This window comes from Hippocampus comes, unplaced genomic scaffold (genome assembly GCF_001891065.2).
Source record: "Hippocampus comes isolate QL1 unplaced genomic scaffold, H_comes_QL1_v1.1 scaffold68, whole genome shotgun sequence".
NCBI classification, from domain to species: domain Eukaryota; kingdom Metazoa; phylum Chordata; class Actinopteri; order Syngnathiformes; family Syngnathidae; genus Hippocampus; species Hippocampus comes.
The window spans coordinates 1750600-1772075 of record NW_017805625.1 but is presented as its reverse complement, the minus strand read 5'-3'; the positions used below and the strand labels follow the sequence as shown (position 1 = coordinate 1772075).

General features: G+C 43.6%; 1 protein-coding gene and 1 long non-coding RNA gene across 7 annotated transcripts in view; one reads left to right on the top strand and one right to left on the bottom strand.

Moving 5' to 3' along the window:
- The first annotated feature begins 4039 nt into the window (after positions 1-4039).
- On the top strand, positions 4040-4681 carry LOC109522651 (uncharacterized). The gene is made up of 2 exons (XR_002169592.1): positions 4040-4122; positions 4489-4681. It is a non-coding gene; the product is annotated as an uncharacterized LOC109522651 (long non-coding RNA).
- Positions 4682-5170: 489 nt separating this feature from the next.
- The window catches only part of LOC109522649 (uncharacterized), a 53953-nt gene continuing 37647 nt past the window's right edge, over positions 5171-21476 (bottom strand). For 2 of the 6 annotated variants that reach the window (XR_002169591.1, XM_019881393.1), the window contains 3 exons: positions 19851-20025; positions 16201-16275; positions 5171-6024 (listed from right to left, as the gene is read on the bottom strand). Coding sequence is in view for 5 of the 6 variants with exons in the window: in XM_019881393.1 (XP_019736952.1) it covers positions 6007-6024; positions 16201-16275; positions 19851-20025 (268 nt within the window). In the remaining variant the exon portion in view is untranslated. Of the gene's footprint in view, positions 6025-11408; positions 11659-11763; positions 11873-16200; positions 16276-19850; positions 20026-21476 lie in introns of those variants that run through there. The other 4 variants (XM_019881389.1, XM_019881390.1, XM_019881391.1 and 1 more) reach the window with 4 other exon arrangements.

Here is a 21476-nt window from a genome sequence, read left to right as displayed (position 1 = left end):
TAAAAAAAATATATATAAAAAAAAAAACTCTCACCGGTAGATGCCCTGCAGGAGCCTCTCAAGTCTTCCACATCCAGAATTTATAATACATCTACAGAGTGTAAATCATACATGCTAATGGAGAAAAAAAGACACTTTTGTGACAGTGTCACATGTCTGTCTTAGCCATTTTGAGTCATTTGTCAAGTCACTTGAATGAATCTGCGTTCTGTTCTGGCATTGCAGCAAATTGCTTGCGTTTGCTCGTTGGCATGCTCTCAAACTGAACTAAGATTTCTCACTTTTTTTCTCCAACCGACTCCCAGAATGACCAACGGAGATTTTCACCTGTGTTACCCGAGATGTACCTTCTTCTCACCCAAAGGTAAGCTGACTGAATGAGATCTCGCGCAATACGAAATGGAAGAATGTTGTCATTTCTCTCTTTGACCAAAGCAGTAAAACAATTATCTGATGACTTATAGCCATGCATACATCCCAAGAGAAATAGTTGAATTTTGCGACCCTTGCTCAAGTTTCCACATGCGCCTGTTCCATGTTTAGCGTTTGCCTCCCTTTCTTCTTACTTTGCTTTTTAGCAGCTCTGTCACGACGAAACTCGAGGTGCATAAATTAGCCCACAAGCAGCCTGCGAAAGTACAAGTTAAGCTAATGCTACGCAATCTCTGCTGAGTGACGTCTCGGGGAAAAAAAAATGTTTCGATGTAGCTGAAGGAAGGAAAAAAATGTGATTATCAAACTAAATTTAGAGGTATTATGTTTTGTGTCACTTCAGGTTTTTTTTTTTTTTTTTTTTTTTTTTTTTTCCCAGGGACTGAAGTGTTTTGGTGGTGTCACAATCTTTGACAAGTCAGTGCTCTGTGCCTTGATTGTTTTCCTTGCTGGCAGATATGATGTTTCTTCTTCCCCATCTAACTCCCACGCAAACTTGTCACAGTCAATTTGATAAAGTTTTACTTTGCTGCACAAGACAGAAGAAGTTTGCGACTGAGCAGAGTAAAGCAAGCAGGTGATGGAAAGGAAGGTGCAGGCAATCATGGACACACACACACACACACACACACACACACACACACACACACACACACACACACACACACACAAGACGCTGGCAGTGCGAGATAATTTTGTGTTTTCTTTTCAAAAATGATGATGGATCCCAGCTTCAATAAATTTAGCGCTCCTTGTGTGTATCCTGATAAACACTCCAGAAGTTCCATTTTAAAATATCCAAAACATTCAAAGCTAAAAACGTTAAGCCCACCGTCCTGCCTTCAATTTAAATTGCTCCTTCGTTTACAAAACATGTCCGGAATGCTGGTGCAAGCTACAAAGTTTAGTCAAAGTTGAATGTACAATCATCTCAGGTGTCGGTATTATTAATTTGTACATCTCTTAAAGATTTCAAGCGGTAAGCTAATGCTGGTTATATAAGAGCAGCTGCTTGCGATTTACGTGTGATCCGATTAGTCGACTCATCGCGACGACTGTCGCTGATAAGTCGACTAGCTAAATAATCGCTTGTGGCAGCCCTAATGCACGCGCGCGCGCACACACACACACACACACACACACACACACACACACACACACACAAAAGACAGATGTGTCAGTAGCATTTCAAAAAAGCCAGCTGCCTTATCATTGCAGCAGGTCCAATTACACGCACTTACACTGAGGCACACAAATGAGGGCATGCAAGGCAGTTGGGGGGTTCTGCTGCCATGCTACTGCTTCTTCCACCAACAGGGCGGGCGTCGTAATGCAAAGAGACAGATTCAGGTCAGTCACTCACTCTATGCGAGGATGATTCCGGAAGGAGAGAAGATGCTGCATGGAGGCGAGGGACGACGCCAAAGCATCGGCGTCTCGGCGTCCTGCAGGAAGATGGGATGCGGTAAACACGGAGAGAGCGGGAAAGTGATCCAAAAAAAAAAAAAAAGAATTGTAAAGATGATGGGTGGCCAAGACGCGTCGCTGCCTTAAAAGAATGGAATGAGAAGGAAAGGCGCGGAAAAGGACGAGCAGGAGGGAGAGAAAACATTGCGGCCCAATGTAAAAAGGTGTAAGAAGTGTAGACAAAGGGGATGAGCGTGTAATTGACATGGAGGGAAAGTGACAAGCAGGAAGATGAGAGGGGAGTATTGAACCAACGAGGCCTGTGGGGAGAAGTAGACAGATAAGAGAGAGGACACGTTGTCATACAGGCTGCCATTCAGCACACTCACAAGAATCTTAAATCATTGAACACAATAGCCTGTGTAATGACAAGGGATTGTACTCTGCTCACACATTATTCATATAGTGCGCCGGCTTTTTTTTTTTTTTTCCCTTTCATAGAAGAACACCAACCACACCCAATGCGCTCTTCATCTCTCACAATGATTTTGATGTGTCACCCACTCAAAGGTACGCATTTAAATGAACTTGACTAGAAGGCTTCTTTCACCTCCAGTTGTTGCCGATTTGGTGTACATTTTTTTCTTTTTTCTTTTTTTTTTCCGAGGCACAAAGCTTCCCCTCCTCTTGTCTTTGTCCTTGTACATGAGAGCGAGATGAGAAGATGAGGAGGAGCGACGAGGGTCAAAGCATCTTTCTCTCTGGTGCCTTCGCATGTGAGGATGATGCCGCATGGCAAAGGGAGGGGGGGTGGGGGGTGTGGGGCTTTGTTCAGAAGACAGGTGGAGGAAGAAACCCAAACTCGGCTGCCGAATTCCCAGCAGGAATTATGATAGCAAAGAGCGTGCAAATATCCTGTGACAGGAAGCAGCCTTCGCAACACAAACTTGCGGATCAACATTTTCCTCAAGGAAGCAACCAGCAGCCACTATTGTGGAGCACGACTTAAGTTTCTCGACTCATTAAAGCACAACAATAGCACAAAAGTCTTGTAAAAAATGTGTCAGCCACCTGTGGCTTCAAAACAAACTCATTTTGACGCGGCCCGAAGATTGACAATTTGCCAACCAAGTAATGATCTGACAGGCCACCTTACGTAAACCTAGAAGGACGTTAAGATTGACAAGCGGTCATTTCCCAGTGTTTATCCGAGATTAGGCAGGACACACGCAGCCTGCTACGTTCTTCAATCCGCCCCAACAAGCAGCGCACGCCTTGTGCAAAGCACATTTTAACTGTGCGCATGGTTGGAGTTTTCTTTCTTTTAGTATTTTGTTCAACTAATGCAGATGGCAGCTCGTACCCCTGAAATTCGGTGCAGAGAGGAGGACATGGCGGAAGGACATGGCGCATGCAAAGCAAATTTTACAGTAAAAGGAACTGCAAGATCTCCACTTGCAGATGATGTCAAGTTAGCTTCGATAAAGTGACTATTTGGAAACCGGACTACATTTTTCAAATCGTTCTTTTTTTTTTTTTTTTTTAACTTAACCAACCTTTTTCCATTGCCTTTTTCCGGATGGATCTCATAAAACCGAGCAAAACATCCGCAGAGCCAAATTTACAGTAAAAAGGAACTGCAAGATCTCCACTTGCGGATGATGTAACGTTGGCTGCTCTAAAGTTGGCTATTTGGAAGCCGGATTTGATTTTTCGTATCACAGTCATTTTTTCTACTGAACCAACCTTTTTCCATTGCCTTTTTCCGGATGGATTTCATAAAACCAAGCAAAACATCTGCAATTCATGCAACTGACAAACATCCTAACTGCTTCACGATGGCGTTGTTATAGATTCTGTTAGTGCCACATGACTTTGAAGTTCCTTTCTTTCTTCACAACCTTTGCAATTGTCCCGGTGACAGGATGCCGTAAATGAACTGAATAGTTTGATATGCGTCGCAGTGCACAAAAAGCCAGAAGTGGGAGGAAAAGTCACAATACAAAATGTTAAATGATTAAATCAAGAACAATTCTATTCAGGTCAGTCAACTACTTGCTCACTGTTCTCAAATCTTTCGTTTCGTCTCCCCCATCGCTTGAATGAGTCTCTGTGCGCGGAAAGATGCACACACAAACTTTGACGTTTTCAGGTTTTCCTCTCCTCCTCTGCTTGTGGTGAAGTCTTCAACATGACTCGTGACATGACATCAACAACTTTGGAGCCAATTATTGTCAGCGCAGCACGGCGGAGTGCAACTCGCAAACCTGAGAACAGACTCGAGTTCAGTCAGAATCATCTTTCTTCATGCTTGAAATATGCACACTTCCTTTTATTTTCCCCCCCCACGAGGCAGGAGGAAAGAACGGCGTGTCCTTACAGAGTGTCTCTGGATGTCTGCCGGGAATTCCGAGCAGTCACTGTGTGCATGTTGCATGTCCAATATCTTTGTTTGATTTTCTAGTTTTCATCCACTGTTGCATAACGGAAGACTTGTTTGCCAAGTACTTGGAGAAGAAAAGATTTTTTTTTTTTCTCGCGCATTTTGGGAGCATATTTGTCAGTTTTCTCCTCTGTGCCGAGCTCAGCTTTAATGCTGATTTTTTCATTTATTTGACATTCTTAACGACCTCATTTTCCTCTTCGTAGGGCTTTGTTGTTACAGCTTGTTACATTGCTGGCCAGACAAGAAATGTAACCTAAAACTAGCCGCAGTATTTGAAACAATATCGCTCACACACACACTCACACACACACACACACTGTATTGTACTGCCTGAATTGTTGGCAGTTCGGATCCGCAGTTGTTATTTGACATAAATTAAAAAGATGTAAGACAGCCGCCTGGCTCCAGACTTTTTTTTTAAGGTTAATGAGTTAAAAATAACAATAAATGTGTGTTTATTTATTTATTTATTTATTTATTTATTTTATTCAATTGAACAAAGGGAAAGTGTTACCAGTCCAAAACCCACCGAGGATCACAAGAAACAAAACAGTGACATCGGTTCATCTGCTCGACTGAAGAACTTTTTGGTCTATTTGGAGAAAGCAACTTAAAAAAAGATTTAAGTCGACTTTGTTACTTTGAAATCTTTAATTAGGCTGCTGATGTTTTTTTTTTCTTCGATCATCAAACACCTCCCCCTAAATGAACCAGCATTTGATGCGAACTCAAATTAGATTCTTAAAAGCGTTGTTTTCATTAAGAAGCTCGAAAGCACTCAGAAGAGCAGAGCACTCGAACAAAGTTGAACTGTTAACAAAAAAAAAAAAATGGGCGGGGTGGAAGGTTGGGGGGAGAATATACAGCATAAAGTACATAACAAAATACAGTTTTAAATCAATATTTGTTATTGACAATAATTAGTCGGAGATCTTAATTCGCCACGTGATATGTGATGAGGAGCAAGTAGTTAGCTGAGGAAATTAATATGTTGGTTACTCGTGTGGGATTATATAATGAATATGAGGTTAGGGGGATGTTCATACACAGCCTTTGTTGTTCTAATGTGAGTGTATTGTTATAATGTAAAGTTATTTGGACACTGGTGAGAATGATAAAATGGAAGCGTACAGGTATACCAACCATGCATTGTCAACTCTTTGTCCTTTTCAGGATCACAGATAAGCTGGATCTTATCCAAGCTGACTTTTGGCCAGAGGCAGAGCACACTCTGAGCAGGTCGACAGTCAAATCGGAGGGCAACTGTTAACAAACAACCAAATTTGTAATCTATATGTGGTTACATGCATTTGGTGATTGAGGAGAAAATCTAGAAGCTAATAAATGATTGTTTTAGTTCATTTGGGAGAAATAGTTCAGCAACCCTGAACGGAGGGATTTGGACTTTAAAGGTCCCATCGGACTGCATCATGTGCCAGAGGCGTCAAACACACACACACACACACACACACACACACACACACACACACACACACACACACACACACACACACACACACACACACAAGAGAACATTTCTTTATGTGTGAGTGGTCATGTCACTGTGGATGAAGATGTGACTTCTGGCTTTTTGACCAACAGGAAGGAGGATGAGCGAAAGGATGGGCGCCAGAGATGAAGAGATGGTGTGATGAATTGTCCGGCCTGGAAAGAACACATCTTGGACACAGAGAAGAGGAATGAGGTCATTATCTCTGTCCTCACCTGTGGCCTCCAATCTAGACACAAAAACAAACACACACGCGCGGACACACACATACACACACACCATCAACTTGGTGTCTCCTCGCTGTATTTCCTCTTTTCACTCCCAGACAACAACTTTGTCCTGCCAGTGTGCAAACAATCACAAATCTTTGTCTCCTTGTCAGTCCGACACTATTCAGAGTGTCAGGACTCCTCCCTTTCTGTCACTTTTTGCTCCAGAAGGAATCCACAGCAATTTCGCCACTTCTGGCATGACAATTATATTCGCTTGTACCAATTCCGTTTCCAGACCCATTACTGTTCAATTTATGTCCCCTCCGCTCCTCGGCTCCGATTTTCCCCACAGTAAGCTGTAATCACCTCCATTGGACCATGATCGCCCCTCTTCCCTGCCACCCCCCTCCCCCACCTTTGACCAAGAGGATCACGCCTCTTGAGGCAGCAGAGCAGAGAAATTGCCTGTTATCAAGGGTCGATTTTTCATGCGCTTGTAAATTGCTTTGTATTGACACTCTGTCAGAGTGGGGTCGTCACAGCGGCCCGGGCCACTCGCCACCTCACGGCCGAGCCGTTGATCGCGGCTTGCTTCCGCCAGAATAGAGCGGGTCATGCGGGTGGGGGCGGGCTGGTGCTCAGTTTGATTCGAGTGTGTGTCCAAGTGTGCACCTCCAAATCATAAATTACTTTTGAGATTGGAAGAGGTTCTGATACATCTCAGGGTATGTCTGGTACGCTACGCCCGAAATTATCAGTCATCCAGGTCTTGGAAGTCCACAAAAAGGAATTGGAGGCAAGTTGACCTCTTCGTGAGGCTGCGGACTTCACCCACAGGCAATAGGGTGGGTTATGGATACGTCATCTGTTAGTGCTTAATTACACCCATAACTATTTTGTATGATAAAGTATATCACAATTACAATGGAATTAAAAAAAAAAGGACATCTGAGGAAAAGTGCAATCATTTTTCGTAGATTGCCGGCAGTCTAATTTCTTTCTTTTTTTTTTTTTCCATGAAAAAGTGGTTTTAGCAAGTAACCAAAAGGCCTGTTGTACACCATCTGTCCCCCCAAACTAAATCGAAGGAACACCAAGTGTAGTCAAATGTAACAACTTTAAAAATAAGAAATATGATTTGAGAGGGTAGGGGGGGCACATAGTTGAAGGTTGATGATGGCCCAACTCACTTTGATTGTGAGATGGTTATTCAAGGAGGGCTGGAAACCTTCACAGTGCACATTTGTGGGGCCGAGGCCTGGATAAAGCTAACACTTTGCTCGGGTCCATTTTTTTTCCTTAATAGAGGAGATAAGTGAAATCTTCCAAAGCCACACCAGGGGGTTACAACTGATTTCTAAAATGGCATAAATCCATATTTTGTGGAGGGTTCATTTTGTGCCTTTTGGGTTTTTTTTTTCAGGTCCAGGGCGCCCACAAGTTTGCATTTTCAGACTTGGCCAGGACAGCCCCGTTTCTGCCGGGAGGTAAGGGAAACCTACCAAACACACACCAGGGGTCATGGCCAGCATGAAAAACAAACCATGGATTCCATTTTTTCGGGGAAGCTAATTAGTTCTGTGCAAAGTCGTCTTTCTGGAACATTTTCAAAATGGTTTGACTCTGAGGTTTTTAACAATTACGCATTTCGGTGTGCTTTTCACTTGCTCTCTTGGGGAGATTAATTTGGAAAATGGCTATTTTGCATGTTCCTCTTGATGAACTCCTGCAATGTTTTAATGACTTCTGTGTTTTCTCCTGTTTTCGAGCACAGTCTGCCACAAAAGAACCAATTGAAAAAACAAAAAAAACAATTCCGTGTGTCCAGGAAACGACAGTTTATTGGCTCAGCGACACTTCAGCAATCGATCAACACTTGAAACATACACCTGTCCTCTTTACAGCTCATTCTTTTCATGAGCCTATCCCAGTTAATGGAAAATAAACGTGGCCTGCACCCTGGATAAATGATCAGGTAGTCACAGGACTGACATACAGATTAACACTTAAAAGCCATTTCGTGTTAATGAACCTCATGGACGGTAACTGTTTTTTTGTAATGTGTGAGGAAAAACAGAAAACAGAACCACAAGAAGAACATATAAATTCCACATAAAAACAGTAGGTTTAAGCTAGCCTGAAGCTAGCTTTAGCCTAGCTGAATATGATATTTAAAAAGACCACTACTATGTCTGGAGCTTCATTTTAAGTACCGGTAGCTACATTTCTTCAAAGCTAAGAGATCCAAAAGAATTCAAACGGGGATGAGTGGGTGTCGGCAGACAGAATGTATTCATGTTTTGTTGCAGCCATTGGCTTGGATGTGGTGCCATCTCACTGGCACACTGCGGAAATGTCTGTGTTTCACACCCACTCTCTTGGTAATATGGCACAATGTAGAGCGCGCTGGCAAACATCCCATGCCAAGTTCTTTCCTGGTGAAAAAAAAAATGGAGCCAAAAGAGGATGGGCAGAGGCAGAGGAGGAAAGAAGGTGCTGAGCAGAGATAGACGACTGTGAAAGGCAGTGTAGAAAAAGATGGACGATGATTATTGAATCCAATGAGGTTTTAAAGAGCAGGGGGGAGGAAAGTGGGTTCGAGTGAGTCCAGATGCAGTGTGAAAAAGGACAGAGGAGAAGACGGACTGATAAATGGGCAGAGAGAAAAGAGGAATGCCTGTGAGACTTTGCTTTCTTCCTTCTGTTCCCTCCAAAGTCGAGCCAAGCCGACCAACCCCCCACCCACCCCCCACCACCTCTCTCTGGCAGACGTCCGCTCTCCACTCCGATAGCCCCACCTGCTTTCCCTTCAGTCCTCATAATGTCCTCCCGCTATCGTCCTCCCCTGTCCTCCCCTACCCACAGCTGCTCATCAGCTCACTGTGCGTTCGCATACTCCTACGGCACATCCCGAAGAAGCCCTTTCAAGATAACGTTACTGCACACGAAGGCCGCATTGGGCAAGACACTCCGCGTGAAAATGCACCCAATTTATTAATGACACTTGTAAAGTGGCGCAGCAGCTATTAGAGTTATTGCCTCTGATCAAAAGCTTATAGATGCACGAAAATTACCCGGACTGGAATTCTGACATTAAAATACAGAGGATTGTTCCTACGTACTACCACAACTACGTGAGCCGACATTGCATTTTTAAAGGCTTTTATTGGTAATAATTTTGATCTTTCACTGCAGCACTCTTTTGAGAGTCTACTAATCATCATTGGTGAGAGTTTTTTTCAGTTCACAAAGGGACCAGAAAAAAAAGAAAAACAAGCGTAAAACACTTTCCCTGCTTTGTGTTGTAGTGCAGTCTGAGAGAGAACCTAATGTGTTTTTTAAAAAATGCATGTTGCATGGCAAACCTTATCAGACACTGAAAATGAATGATTTTAAAACCAGTACTGTACATAACAATTTCTGGGTAATGAACTTCTCATATAGACTGCTTGCTCTATGGAGACAAGGAACTAGGTGCTAAAATAAAAGAAAGAAAGAAAGAAAGAAAGAAACTCGTGTGCTGATGCTACGGATGCCAACTTGTGATGTGCGATGGTACTCTCCGCAAAGATCACTCCTCGGGGCTTTTAAAATTCTAACCAGTGACACTTTGACACGGTGGGTGCGTAGCCAAGATGTGGCTTGGTAGCGCAGAATCGCCACGGTTACACTGACACCATATTAAAAAGCATGTTGATCATACGTGCAGTTTGGAGGTTACGAGCAGAAAGGTCAACGAGATTTTCACTTGTACGCCGCGTTACCAATGACGACCACGGTTCTCTGAGTCAAGGGCTTCATCTTGATTTAATGGAGTAAAGTAAGTGAAGATGAGAATTGGGATTATTATGAGAGTCAAGATAAAAAAGGTTCCAGAAGACCCGGAGGGGTCGAGTTTAAAAGGTTGTTGCTTAACTGTGCATTATATTGGTCATATTGTTCTATTATATGACGCAGAGCAGATGTTAGTTGATGCTGCCAATTAAACAATTACACACACAATAGGTGACTTGGCAGACAAATTAGTTTTACATCAGACAGTTTACATCAAAAGGGGCGGAGAGATCCCAAAGCAACTCGACACAAAAAACGCCAATAGAAAAATAAAATGTAATATACTCGGCCGCATGATCTTGTAAAAGGCATCAACAAATGACAAAACCTTTGTCGTGTTGCCACAATAAAATAATCGTCAACATTATAAATGCAGTCACGAGATGGACAGAGGCCAGGAAGGAAAGGAGAGACGATTTCAAATACAACAAATACGCAGAGCCCAACCCACACAATGAATGAAAAATGCAAAAGCACAAAAACCACAAAAGAGGCCGAAAGAGACCTAGGATCAAAAATAACAAGTACGGTACACTGAAATTTGATGTCGATTTATAGTCTACTTAAAAAAATATACCTGGATCCAGATGATTTTATTTTGTGCAACCACTTAAAAATTCAACGCAGCCTTTTTTTCAGTGTACGAAGGAGGAATAACGAAAGGACTTGACCTGGAATATCAAGAAAAACAAGACGGGGGGGTAGCAAAGGGAATAATATGTCTCCTTTGCGCCACTGTTGCCCCTGTCAACCGGCTAATTTGTCAGTCAACAGCAGGTGCGTCGCATGAGACTCCAACCGCCAACACTCACCAAAGTCCAAACACAAGGTAAAAAATGTCACTTGACACTTTAATTCAATGGCCACAAAAGCCTACATGACTACATTCCGTTTGGATCGATCTGTTTTTTAATTTTTTGTGGTCACCTTAAAACACAAAAATCTCAATCCTTATTCGCCTCCCTTCAAGGTACCTTGCCGAGCCCACATCAGATCAGGTTGCAGAAAGCATCTTCGGTCTATAGGTGAACTTCCTCCATAAAGCTTCTCTGCGTGGCATTGAAAAAGAAATATGTAGACACCCCAACTCGAATATTATGATCACGACATCCTGACTTTGATGAACAGAATGCTTGGAGCGCGGGTACGAACAAAGGCGCTTCATTGAGATCCATAATTTCACGCACAGACGGACACACACAAAGGCGACGGCCACAAAGCCGCGCTTCTGCGAGGAAGGCAAACATCTTACGAAAAGACACATAATCAAATCTGTTTGGGGAGTAAAGAATATTGTTGACGTTTGGCTTAAAAAAAAAAAAAAAATTGGTCTCGACGAGAAGACATGACAAAAGTGATTAAATGAAAAAAAATCATTTCTTTAATGACATTCGAAAGCGATGACTTCAGATTCAATTTGTGTCTTTCCCAACAAAGGGCTGATACACGTAAACACGCCAATATGATTAGACCGTTGGCTCATCCAACATCATCTCCATGTCAGCCAAGATGCCAATGAACGCTGTAAAACATAAGCCATAAAAATACACACTAACACACACGTGGCCCTTATGATTTATTTATTTCTATTTTCATTGCTTATGGATGCAGAAAGAAGGGGTGCTGAGGGACCGAGAGAGGTGGCGGAGAAGCATGTTTTGGAACAGGTTGCCGATGATCACAGAGTCTCGGGGCCACTCTTAATGACTTATTCATGGACCCTTCTGGCCCCTCGCGGGCCCCTGGGAACGCCGCAGATCCAACAGATGCAAGCGGGAAAGAGGGCTGGGGTGGCAAGAGATGCAAAGGAAGCGAGCCTGTAAAAAGGGGGAAAGAGGAGCGAGACAAAGTCAGAGGACAGCGACGGTGGGAGCAGCTTTGCATCAAAAAGTAGGAAGACGACAGCCGAGTCGAGTCGTAACCTTCTTGCCTGTGAGACAGCGGAGGGAAGCAAGAGGCGGTGCGCAAAGACTTCCGGGCCGGTTGAGCAGGTGACGGACCGTTGGCCCGTATTATCACGCTCATCTGGAGCTGCACCGAAGAAGAAAGGAAAGTGACTTTTGTATGGCGCAACGATGTGGATCTGGATTTTATCGAGTCCAGATGCACTGAGAGTCCAGATGTGAGCGACACAAAATACTGTCAAGCCGTCCAGAATTTAGCTTAAGGCATATGTCAAACTCAAGGCCGAGGGGCCAAATCCGGTCCGCCAGATCATTTTATATGGCCCGCGAAAGCAAATCATGTGTGTCAATTTGCTAAAATCTACACCGAAATGTCAAATTGTCAAGTGGAATAAATAATGTTGAGATTTTGCAATAATTTTGTTCCCCGATTTACACTCATTTGAACAATAATTGAACAAACTATTATCATGGACTTGTCTGATTTAAAAAAAACTAGTCATCTATTAATTTGTTGTGTGAAAGTAATAATTTTATGGTTTTACAGTCATAACTGCCCTCTGACGCAATTCCAAATCGGCCCGCGAATAAAATGAGTTTGACACCCCTGGCTTAACGGGAAGAATAGTTTTAAAAGGCCCAAATAGGCCAATGGGGGCTGCGCGCAAGAGAAACCCTCTTGGTGAAATAACGTTTCACATGGACACTTTTTTTGCAAAAACTCTTTCCCCAAAACATAAATACTCTTTCATCCGATTGACAGACAACTCGAAACGGTGACAGCCGCCTTTGAAACATTGATCACCCTTTTTTCTTCGATTCCTTCGCCCCCGTTTTTAAGAGAAAGGCAACCTGGAAAGGATTGATGAGAATCGAGGCTGCCTCACCTCCTTCCGGAATTTCAGACCTTGTGATGTTTTTTGCACTTTTTTTTTTGTTCAAACACTTGTTTACAAGGCTCCACTCGTACAATACCTCAGGTTGTTTATCTGAAATCTCTGTCTCCATCAAAGTTGTGTTCAAAGAGAAGATAAGGGCTGCGCAAATCCTTGTTAACCCGCCAGCGCAACACTTCACAGAAATTTACGTGTGCCTCATGAAAAAAAAGAAGGTAGCAGCAGCAGCAGATGTGTTGACGGAGTGGCAGATAGCCACAAAGAAGTGCGAGCCTTTGTTTTTTCTTTGTTTTGTTTTGATTGCTGAAGGGCGGGGCAAAATTTCGAATGAGCTCCTATTTTAAGTGACAGATTGCGTCAGACGAAACGTTGCGGACTGACTTCCGCTTCAATCTCGACTCGTCGTTTTTGCTTAATTGATGGGACCGTTGCCGGTTTTGCAAATCGTTTCGTTTTGACCTAAAGTCTCATCTGGTTTCGCCGTTTGTCTCATGGTGCTCTTTCTTTGGTTCTATCGGTGTGTGGGTGAAGCACGAGGTTTTTTTTAAAAAATACTTTTATTCAAAGGTATTCATCGCTGCACTTACTCTGGGTAATCCCAGGCACGCACGCACGGATCAATTGTTTTGAAATATCTCTGCCTTTGCACTTATCAAATGTATTCTATGTTAATCTTTTTGTTTTAGCGCAAGGATAAGAAAGTACACCTTCCCCCCGCCTCGATATTGTATTATTACCGTGCTGTGAGACAAAGCCGAATGGATGCGGTTGGGGAAGCGGCAGTTGCATGAGGTGAGATGCTAACGGGCCTGTTTATCTGTATGACCTCGTTGGAGGAGAACCAGGCATTTACTTCTGAGAAGCAGCCGTCAGGTTGAATGTGAACTACCTCATTGCGTGCACGTTTTTATTGAATTGTCTCGTGTCTATTAAAGGGTTCAAAAAAAAAAAAAAAAGGAAAAATCCAGTGACATTGATCATACCACGAGACAAAATGACTGTTCATATACCGTATGCTCCATCTAGCCGCATCCAGCCCCTCACCTTTGCCTCACAGAAGCAACTTTGATGCAAATCTTTCGAAAGGGAGAACTGACGGGTTCGCCGCGTAGCGTTGCGGCGATGCGGACTGGGACAAATCAATTTTTCATAGACAGGCATTGGCGGCTGGGCTACTGGGTGCAATGCATGCGATATCAAGAGGAAGGCGAGCCAAGGGGGCCAACAGATGCACTCAAACAGCCGGGAGCCTGCCAGAAAAAAAAAAAAAAAAAAAAGCTCCAAGATGCAACTTGAAAAGGTGCTGCTCTCCAATGCCGGAGGACGGCCAGTTGGCCTCTTTTTGTCATGTGGAAATACTCACGCGCATGCGAAACACTTCGGGAGTTGAAAAAAAACATTTCAAAATGTCTTCGCTGACGTCACGCCTGTCACTCCAGCCGCGCTGAAAATGGAATATACAGTTAGCTCCCGTTCATCGCGGACGATGCTCCGAGACCCAAGTGCGACAGGCGAAACGTCACGGCAAGAGAGCTTACAAAAAAATGTTTTAAATAGTCGTATATCTTCCAAATGCTTGAAACACATTTCAACGTATCGTCGCATACTTTTCATTGTATTCGTCAATGCCTGTTCTCAACCTCTTGTCGTCAAGAAATGGGAAACTATTGAATAACATCACCTTGAGGAAACAAAGAGAAGACACATTTTCAAGCCATAGCAGTGTGTAAGCTGAAAAAAAAGTTTGTTTAAAAAATGGATTGATAATGCTTCGGCGCCAACAGTGAACAACGATATATAAGCGGTTGACTGCATACCGTACGTCATTTTTTTTTTGTTTTTTTCAACTAATCACTGCACACAGAACTAGAACATTTCAAGCTATTCTAAACGTGGGATGTAGCGATCTATTTGTTGCTAACCTGCACATGTTGTGAAACGAATGCAACCATTCCTTCTTGTTAATTAGTAATGATAATAGCCCGCTTGCATTATTGAAATCATCATTATTCACATCATCACGACATGATATAGTACATGTGCATGCCGTTGAAAGCTCCTGCACAACCACAGCAATTACACAACACAAAGAATTTTTTAATTCTGCCGATTGTATCGTTTGCCTAACGATGGCTCATTTATCTGACTGCGGGGTTGTTTCTTAGCAAATATTGAAATATTATCGGCGGGTCAACCAAGCTATGTCAGAAAGGATTCTCGAGGATTCTTCAAATGCAAGAATGACCTTGAAAACCTCACGGATGGAATGAAACTTTTTTGAATCTTTGAAGACATTCTTTTCACCACGCGGCCTCAGGCGCAACGTTGCATTAAACGCTTGTGACAAAATCATGATGAAATTTTAAAAAGTGACAAAAAGTCATTTACACACATCCAATAGAGAAAGGTGCATGCAAAAATGTTGTGAACCGCTTGTCGCCAAACACGCACACGCGCATCCGTGTAGTTGTTAACACCTGCTCATATAAACATTAGCTTTGCATGGGTACTGGTGCGATGACAATAATCCATCATGAGTTGTGCCACCCTGGTATCACAACACACGCCTGCAGATGTTGGGCACACTTCCAAGGCCGAAGGCGGTAATACACACAGTCTACACCCACCCCCAACTCAATGCTTAACGAACAATGTCTCCTTCCTGATCTGTTCCACACTTACACACACACACACACACAGGTGGACGCAATCACACGGTGGCATAAAGAGGACAACCGCTCCCTCACTTGGCCACATGCGTGCAATCCTAAAGAAATATAAAGGTGAGCTACGCCGGCTGACAAACGCACACGTTTTTTTTTAACTGTCCATTGTGCGTTTACCCCGTACCGTGCCAGGTCAAATTCTGATATAGGTTCGAAGCCAATTAAACCAATTAAATGTAGCGAGCGCCATTCGTTGACGAACAAACACTGTTTTGTCATCACACATCAAAAGTGCTAAAGATGAAAGCAAAATGACACGGAGCAGATGAAAATGTTTGCCTCTAATGATGATGATGAGGATGAGGAGGAGTAGGAAAAATCGACTCGGATGAAAATGTTTGCCTCTAATGATGATGATGAGGAGGAGGAGGAAAAATCGACTCATTTTTACAGTAAGACAGTCATGATTAAAGCCACATTATGGGCAAAGTAACATGAACGGTACTTTTGGAGTTAATCAAGTGTCGTATAGTCGAGTAGCCAACTGGTGGAACGCTATCAAAGTTGCATTGCAGAAATATGAAGTATGAGTCTCCAAACAGAAACTGCCAGTTGTCTATTTGCATGTGATGAGCAATATTCATACCTAGCGTAGTTATCAGCTTAATCGTTCCATTTTGACTGGATATTTGGCACTGTCTGTCAATAGGGTGACACCGATTGATCTTGCCACCCACCGGCAAACTGGCAACAGCTCTTCACTCGCACAGGGGCGCATACTTGCACATGCATACATACTTCTGCCGCATTCATTTGCATGCACGGGGGGCCCCCGCTGTGTGACAGGTTGCTATGGTTGCGGTTGCCAGGTTATGTGACAAGAAGCAACTTACCGCATTTCTTATTGAGGCCGACGTAACAATGTCGTTGTGAGGCTGAGCTGAGCTGAAAGGGCAATCGCGCAGCATCTGCCGCACCGCAAATGAAATGTCATCGTTAGGCACGCTGGAATCACAAGCATTGCGGCGAAAGACAAGGGCACAATGCTTTAACCCGCTCCACTTGGCAGCAGGTGGAGTCAGGTACAGGTAGTTGGGCAAATACTTTTTGGAGAGGGGGTGGGGGGGGGTTTGCTTCTGGGAGGGATGCGTGTGCTCAAACGGGCTTTTCTGATGCGGGTGGGTGGACGTGTGCAGGCAAGAGAGAGCGTGCGGTTATCGGGATGTTGTGGGAGTCATACTGAGTGCGCGGCAGATAACAGCGACAGCTTCAGGTCACAAATAAGGGAAGGGCACAACTGAAGATTGTGTATCGCCGACGTCAAAGCAAGGAATGTGAACTCACGTGTATGAACTTTTGTGTTTCGAGAGATGGTTGAGTTACATCAAAGGTAGAGTTTGCAGTTTGAAAAGAATGATCCCTCTCAGGGCTACTTTTCATGCCGCTAATTTAATTGTTTTCATGACATGACATGACGATACAATCAGAACCTGTACAAAGACAATATGCAGGGGTCTCAAACTCTGGTCCTCAAGGGTCGCTATCCTGCATGTTTTGGATGTTTCCCTCCTCCAGCACACCCAAGTCAAATGATCAGCTCATCAGCAAGCTCTGCGGGAGCCTGAAAACGACCCAGATATTTTTGAATCAAGTGTGTTGGACACGTGCATGATAGCAGCCCTCGAGGACCAGAGTCTTTGACACGCACGCCGTCACGTACGCTCGCGCGCAAGCAGTCTGCCGGATGAAGAACACAGTCCCGCTGCTCTGATAGTTTGCTTCGCTGGAATAATATACTCCGGTCAGTCACTGTGTGCTAAAATAGCAATTGTTTGAAAGTTTAGGATTACCGTGAGATTGATGGCTAATTTCTATGGTTTATCTATGGCTTTTTGCATAATATGTTAGCATTAAGCTATCTGAATTTTGCTACAATATGGAACACTTTGATGATTGAACTCACTTAATCAAATGTTTCATTCTTTTTTTTGTTTGTTTTATGGCTCAATTTACAGTAGACTTCAAGCGAGGGGAGGGGAACAAAAAGCTGCAAGCAAGCACACTCGGCCTCTTTGGAGAACTATTTCAGTCCTCCCTTTTTTTGTTTCCTTAAGAAGATGTTAGACAAAAATCTCCCTTTTCTTGGCAGTGAAACAAGTGATGAAGAACTGAGAAATGTTTTCCTCCCTTTTCTTGGCAGTGAAACAAGTGATGAAGAAGAACTGAGAAATGTTTTAAAAAGTATGCTTTCATAAATTCAAATATGTTGAAAATTTTGGCAGGATAACATTCTCCAGGGAAAAAATGCTTTTAATGCGTGTCATGACTGTTCTGTCTGTCTCCAGCAGGTGGCGTTAGAGGGTCGTCCCTTCCTGTTCTGTTCCTAATCATGTCATCAGCTCTCACCTGTTAGAAGGGACTATTCAAGCCACCACCTGTTGTTGAAATATTCGCCTCGCTCACGTCTCATGTCCGAACGATTATGTTTCATGACCATCGTAGTTCTCAAGCACAATCGTAGACTGGGTTTGTATTTTCTTGTTTGTTCTGTGTTTACCTTATTTTGTAAATAAACCATTTTTATATTGAGAAATGACCTTCGTCTGCGGAAGGTAATTACTAGTCCGGAACAGTTACTGGCATATGAATTGAGATTTTTCAACAAATCATTTCCCTCTGTGAATTTATCCATTGAATAGATTGCGCCCACACACACACACACACACACACACACACACACACACACACGCACACACACACACACACACACACACACACACACACACATTCTACATCTTCTCTTAATTTGCTATTGTTCTGTTTTCATCAACTCTGGCCGCTTCAACAGGTGAGATTTGAAGGGTGTGCGCCTCTCCTAAAGTGTATCTCAGTCTAATAGACTGGCATGTTTTTTGAGAGAGATTTTTTAATCAATTAATTGCATTTGGAGCCACGAATGAAAATGATCTTGACCTTGTTACATTCCAGTAGATGAGCTAAAAGGTAGATGACCGCCGTGTGCAAATGGGAAATGCTGAGAAGGAGCGGCAGGAAGCCAGGTCATTTATCAGCGGCGCGACAGTGCATGAACCGTGGTAGCTGCTGCATTATGCTCCCTCTCATTTGCCTTATTATCTTATCTTATATGCATCATTATGGCGGATATAGCCTCGGTGATGAATAGGCTTATTGATTAAGGATGCATGGTTCCTTTTGTTTTAACACCCAGAGGAGTGTGATGGTGATGACTGCGCGCTGCATTACAGTAAAGTTCAAGAATAGGGTTGACCTTTAACCACAAGGAGTAATGAGATATTTCCTTGACTATTTTTATTATTCCTGGCTAGGAAGAACATTGTAGTGCTGGAGCAAGTTTCCTAGGTTTGAGAAGATCAAGTAGACCTGTTTTTGATGCCTTGAATAATAAGCTGGTAGAATCCTGCATGCATGATTGACGACCTCTGACCAACACAAGCCGTGGAAGTACCGTATATAAATGTCATTTTCATCAGCTGGGGATACATAGAGACAAACGCGATAATATTGGCAAAGCGCTTTAGTTAGCCTTTGATAATCCGAATATGTTTGGAACTTGAACGCGCATGCTGTGTCTCTGACAGATGACGTGCCGGAGAGGGGCTACGCTCAATGGCCTGACCGTAATGAGCGCTGGCCACTAATTAGTTTGTTGCTGGATAGCAGATCGTGCGGGAGCCGAAGCCGAAGCCCTGTCACTGGAGCAGTGCAGCGAGGAGAGCAGAGAGAGCTCCTCTAATGAGCCCTCGGCGGTGTGTTTACTGTTAACCAAAGTCATGGCTTTACACTCCGTGCCCCCCCCCCACCCCACTCCTCCCTTTCCCCCGCCAGGTGGTGCTTGCACACACCCACAAACACTCTTGGATGTTGGTCAGCACATCTGATCTCTATTCCTAATTCATGAGTGCAAATGCATGCGCAGACAGACAGACAGACAGACAGACAGGCATGCTTGGAAGCACCTCTCGGTTGTGTGCCAGCCATGGCGCCTAATTAATGTGGTTGCACTGCGAGTCGTCATGTGTGCATGAAGCACTCTCTGGTCTGACATGATTGACTTGACTGTCCGTGACTCCACAAAGATGAGTTTCATTTTTATCCATTGCCAGATCAACTGCAACTTCGTTTGTCTATTGAAAACAACTTAAGACGATTAGTAAATTGGGCGGCACGGTGGTTCAATGGTTAGCACGCCGGCCTCACGTGTGTAGAGGTGCTGGGTTCAATTCTGGCTCCGGAATTCCTGTTTGCATGTTTGTACCGTGCCTGCGTGGGTTTTCTCCGGGTGTTCCGGTTTCCTTCCACATTCCAAAAATATGCATGGCAGGCTATTGGAACTCTCTAAATTGGCCCTAGGTGGGATTGTGACCAGGTTTTGTGACGTACTCTCCAGTTTGGCTGCGTGTCTAGTCAGTTTGTATTGCAGTCTGGTGCCCCACATTGTGATTATTGCCGTGACAGACTCTTAGTATGCGTTTAACTGGTGTAAAAAGCCATGTCGTTTCACCTCTGCTTCCTCTGCAAAGTCTTTCAAGTGTCCATCCTTTATTGATCTGTGCTGACTTTCCCCATTTGTTTCATCTTGCAATGTCCCCAGGTGAGGCGGGACAGATAACAGTCCTCTCTTATTCATGGGCCTGTCGGACACGCTGACTGGTGACCTCCGTAGCTTGCCACAGGAACTGAAAAAGAAAACGGGCTGAGTCAAGCACACAAGATGGGGACCTAGCCGTTTTCATTCCATTAGGCTCACCATTGCTTCAGTCTTTTCAAAAGCATGTACTATAACCTGTACAGCCAAAAAAATTAATATACCTTCACAATCAAATCATTTTGAATTTTACAAGCATGTCATCCTCATGTGTTTAAATAAGATGGACATGGCATTGGGGGATGGGGTGGAATATTGTGACCGCAATATAGCAATAAACAACCACACAAAATGCTAATTTGTGACCATGAAATTTGTATAACGCGTGCACAAAATACTCATTTGTGGCTCCAAAATTCTACTTTCATTCCCACTCACACACACGGCTCGAGCTCTGGACCCAGACTCGTGTCTCTGAGCTGCATGAATGTCTGGCCGCCGCATCCTTCCACACCTCCATGTGAGGCCCAGATGACTTTGTCTATGACAGCGTGTGAGGTGAATGCAAATATCAATTTGCGCTTTCATGTTGTGGCTCTGAACTCTGCAGTGTGCGTGCAGGTGGTGTAATGAAGTCTCAGTGTGTGAGACGGAATGTGTTTTTGAAGACAGACTGGGTGAAAAACACAAACATAAGTGTGTGCAACAATTTTATTGTGGATTTATGACATATTGAGCCATCTGTAAAAATTCTCCAATAGATTGCGTATTCTGCACCTTCCGAATGTACATCTTGTGTGTGTGTGTGTGTGTGTGTGTGTGTGTGTGCGCTCATCTCTGGCTTGAAATAACTTGCACGATAGCAACTCAAGACTCTCAGACTAAGTCTTCTGTGATCGGCATCCACGGGTAGGCGCTGGAAACTGTACCGATTGTCACAACAACACTGTGCTCATCAGAGGTGCCAGTTCAAAACAGTTTCATCTTCTTCTGCATGTTCACAGTCCAACTGCCAACAGCTCAATAAGTTCCCAAATTCTGCATTCAAATCAACTATTTAATGGATGCCAACACACAGGCGTTGTGCCTTTGGAGAAGATGGTCTGTCTTCTCCAAAACGATCCCAATTCTTAATTTTAGCTCCGCCCACCTAAGAGTGCATCCTTACCAAAACGTGTTGGTATCTTTCTATATGTGACTCCACGGTCTGAACTGGTTGCAACTGGTAATGTGCAAGGGTGCAGATCTATAGGAATGATGCCAGGAGAAAGGTGACGGCGACAACGGCCTAGCTCAAGTCACCTAACTACTTATGTGCCAGAGAGATTTACTCTTACAGTGTTGACACATATTCCGAATCGCAAACTACGGAGAGTTACATAATCATCCTAAAGACTTGCGCTAGCCACTTAAATACGGCCCTCTTTTCGTAAGTCTTTTGTCTTTGTCACTCACATATTTTGCTTTCCAAATGCCATTTTTGGATACAGTGGTTCAGAACAGATCTTGGGAGGGGGGGGGGGGGGGTATCTTGGTAAAGGA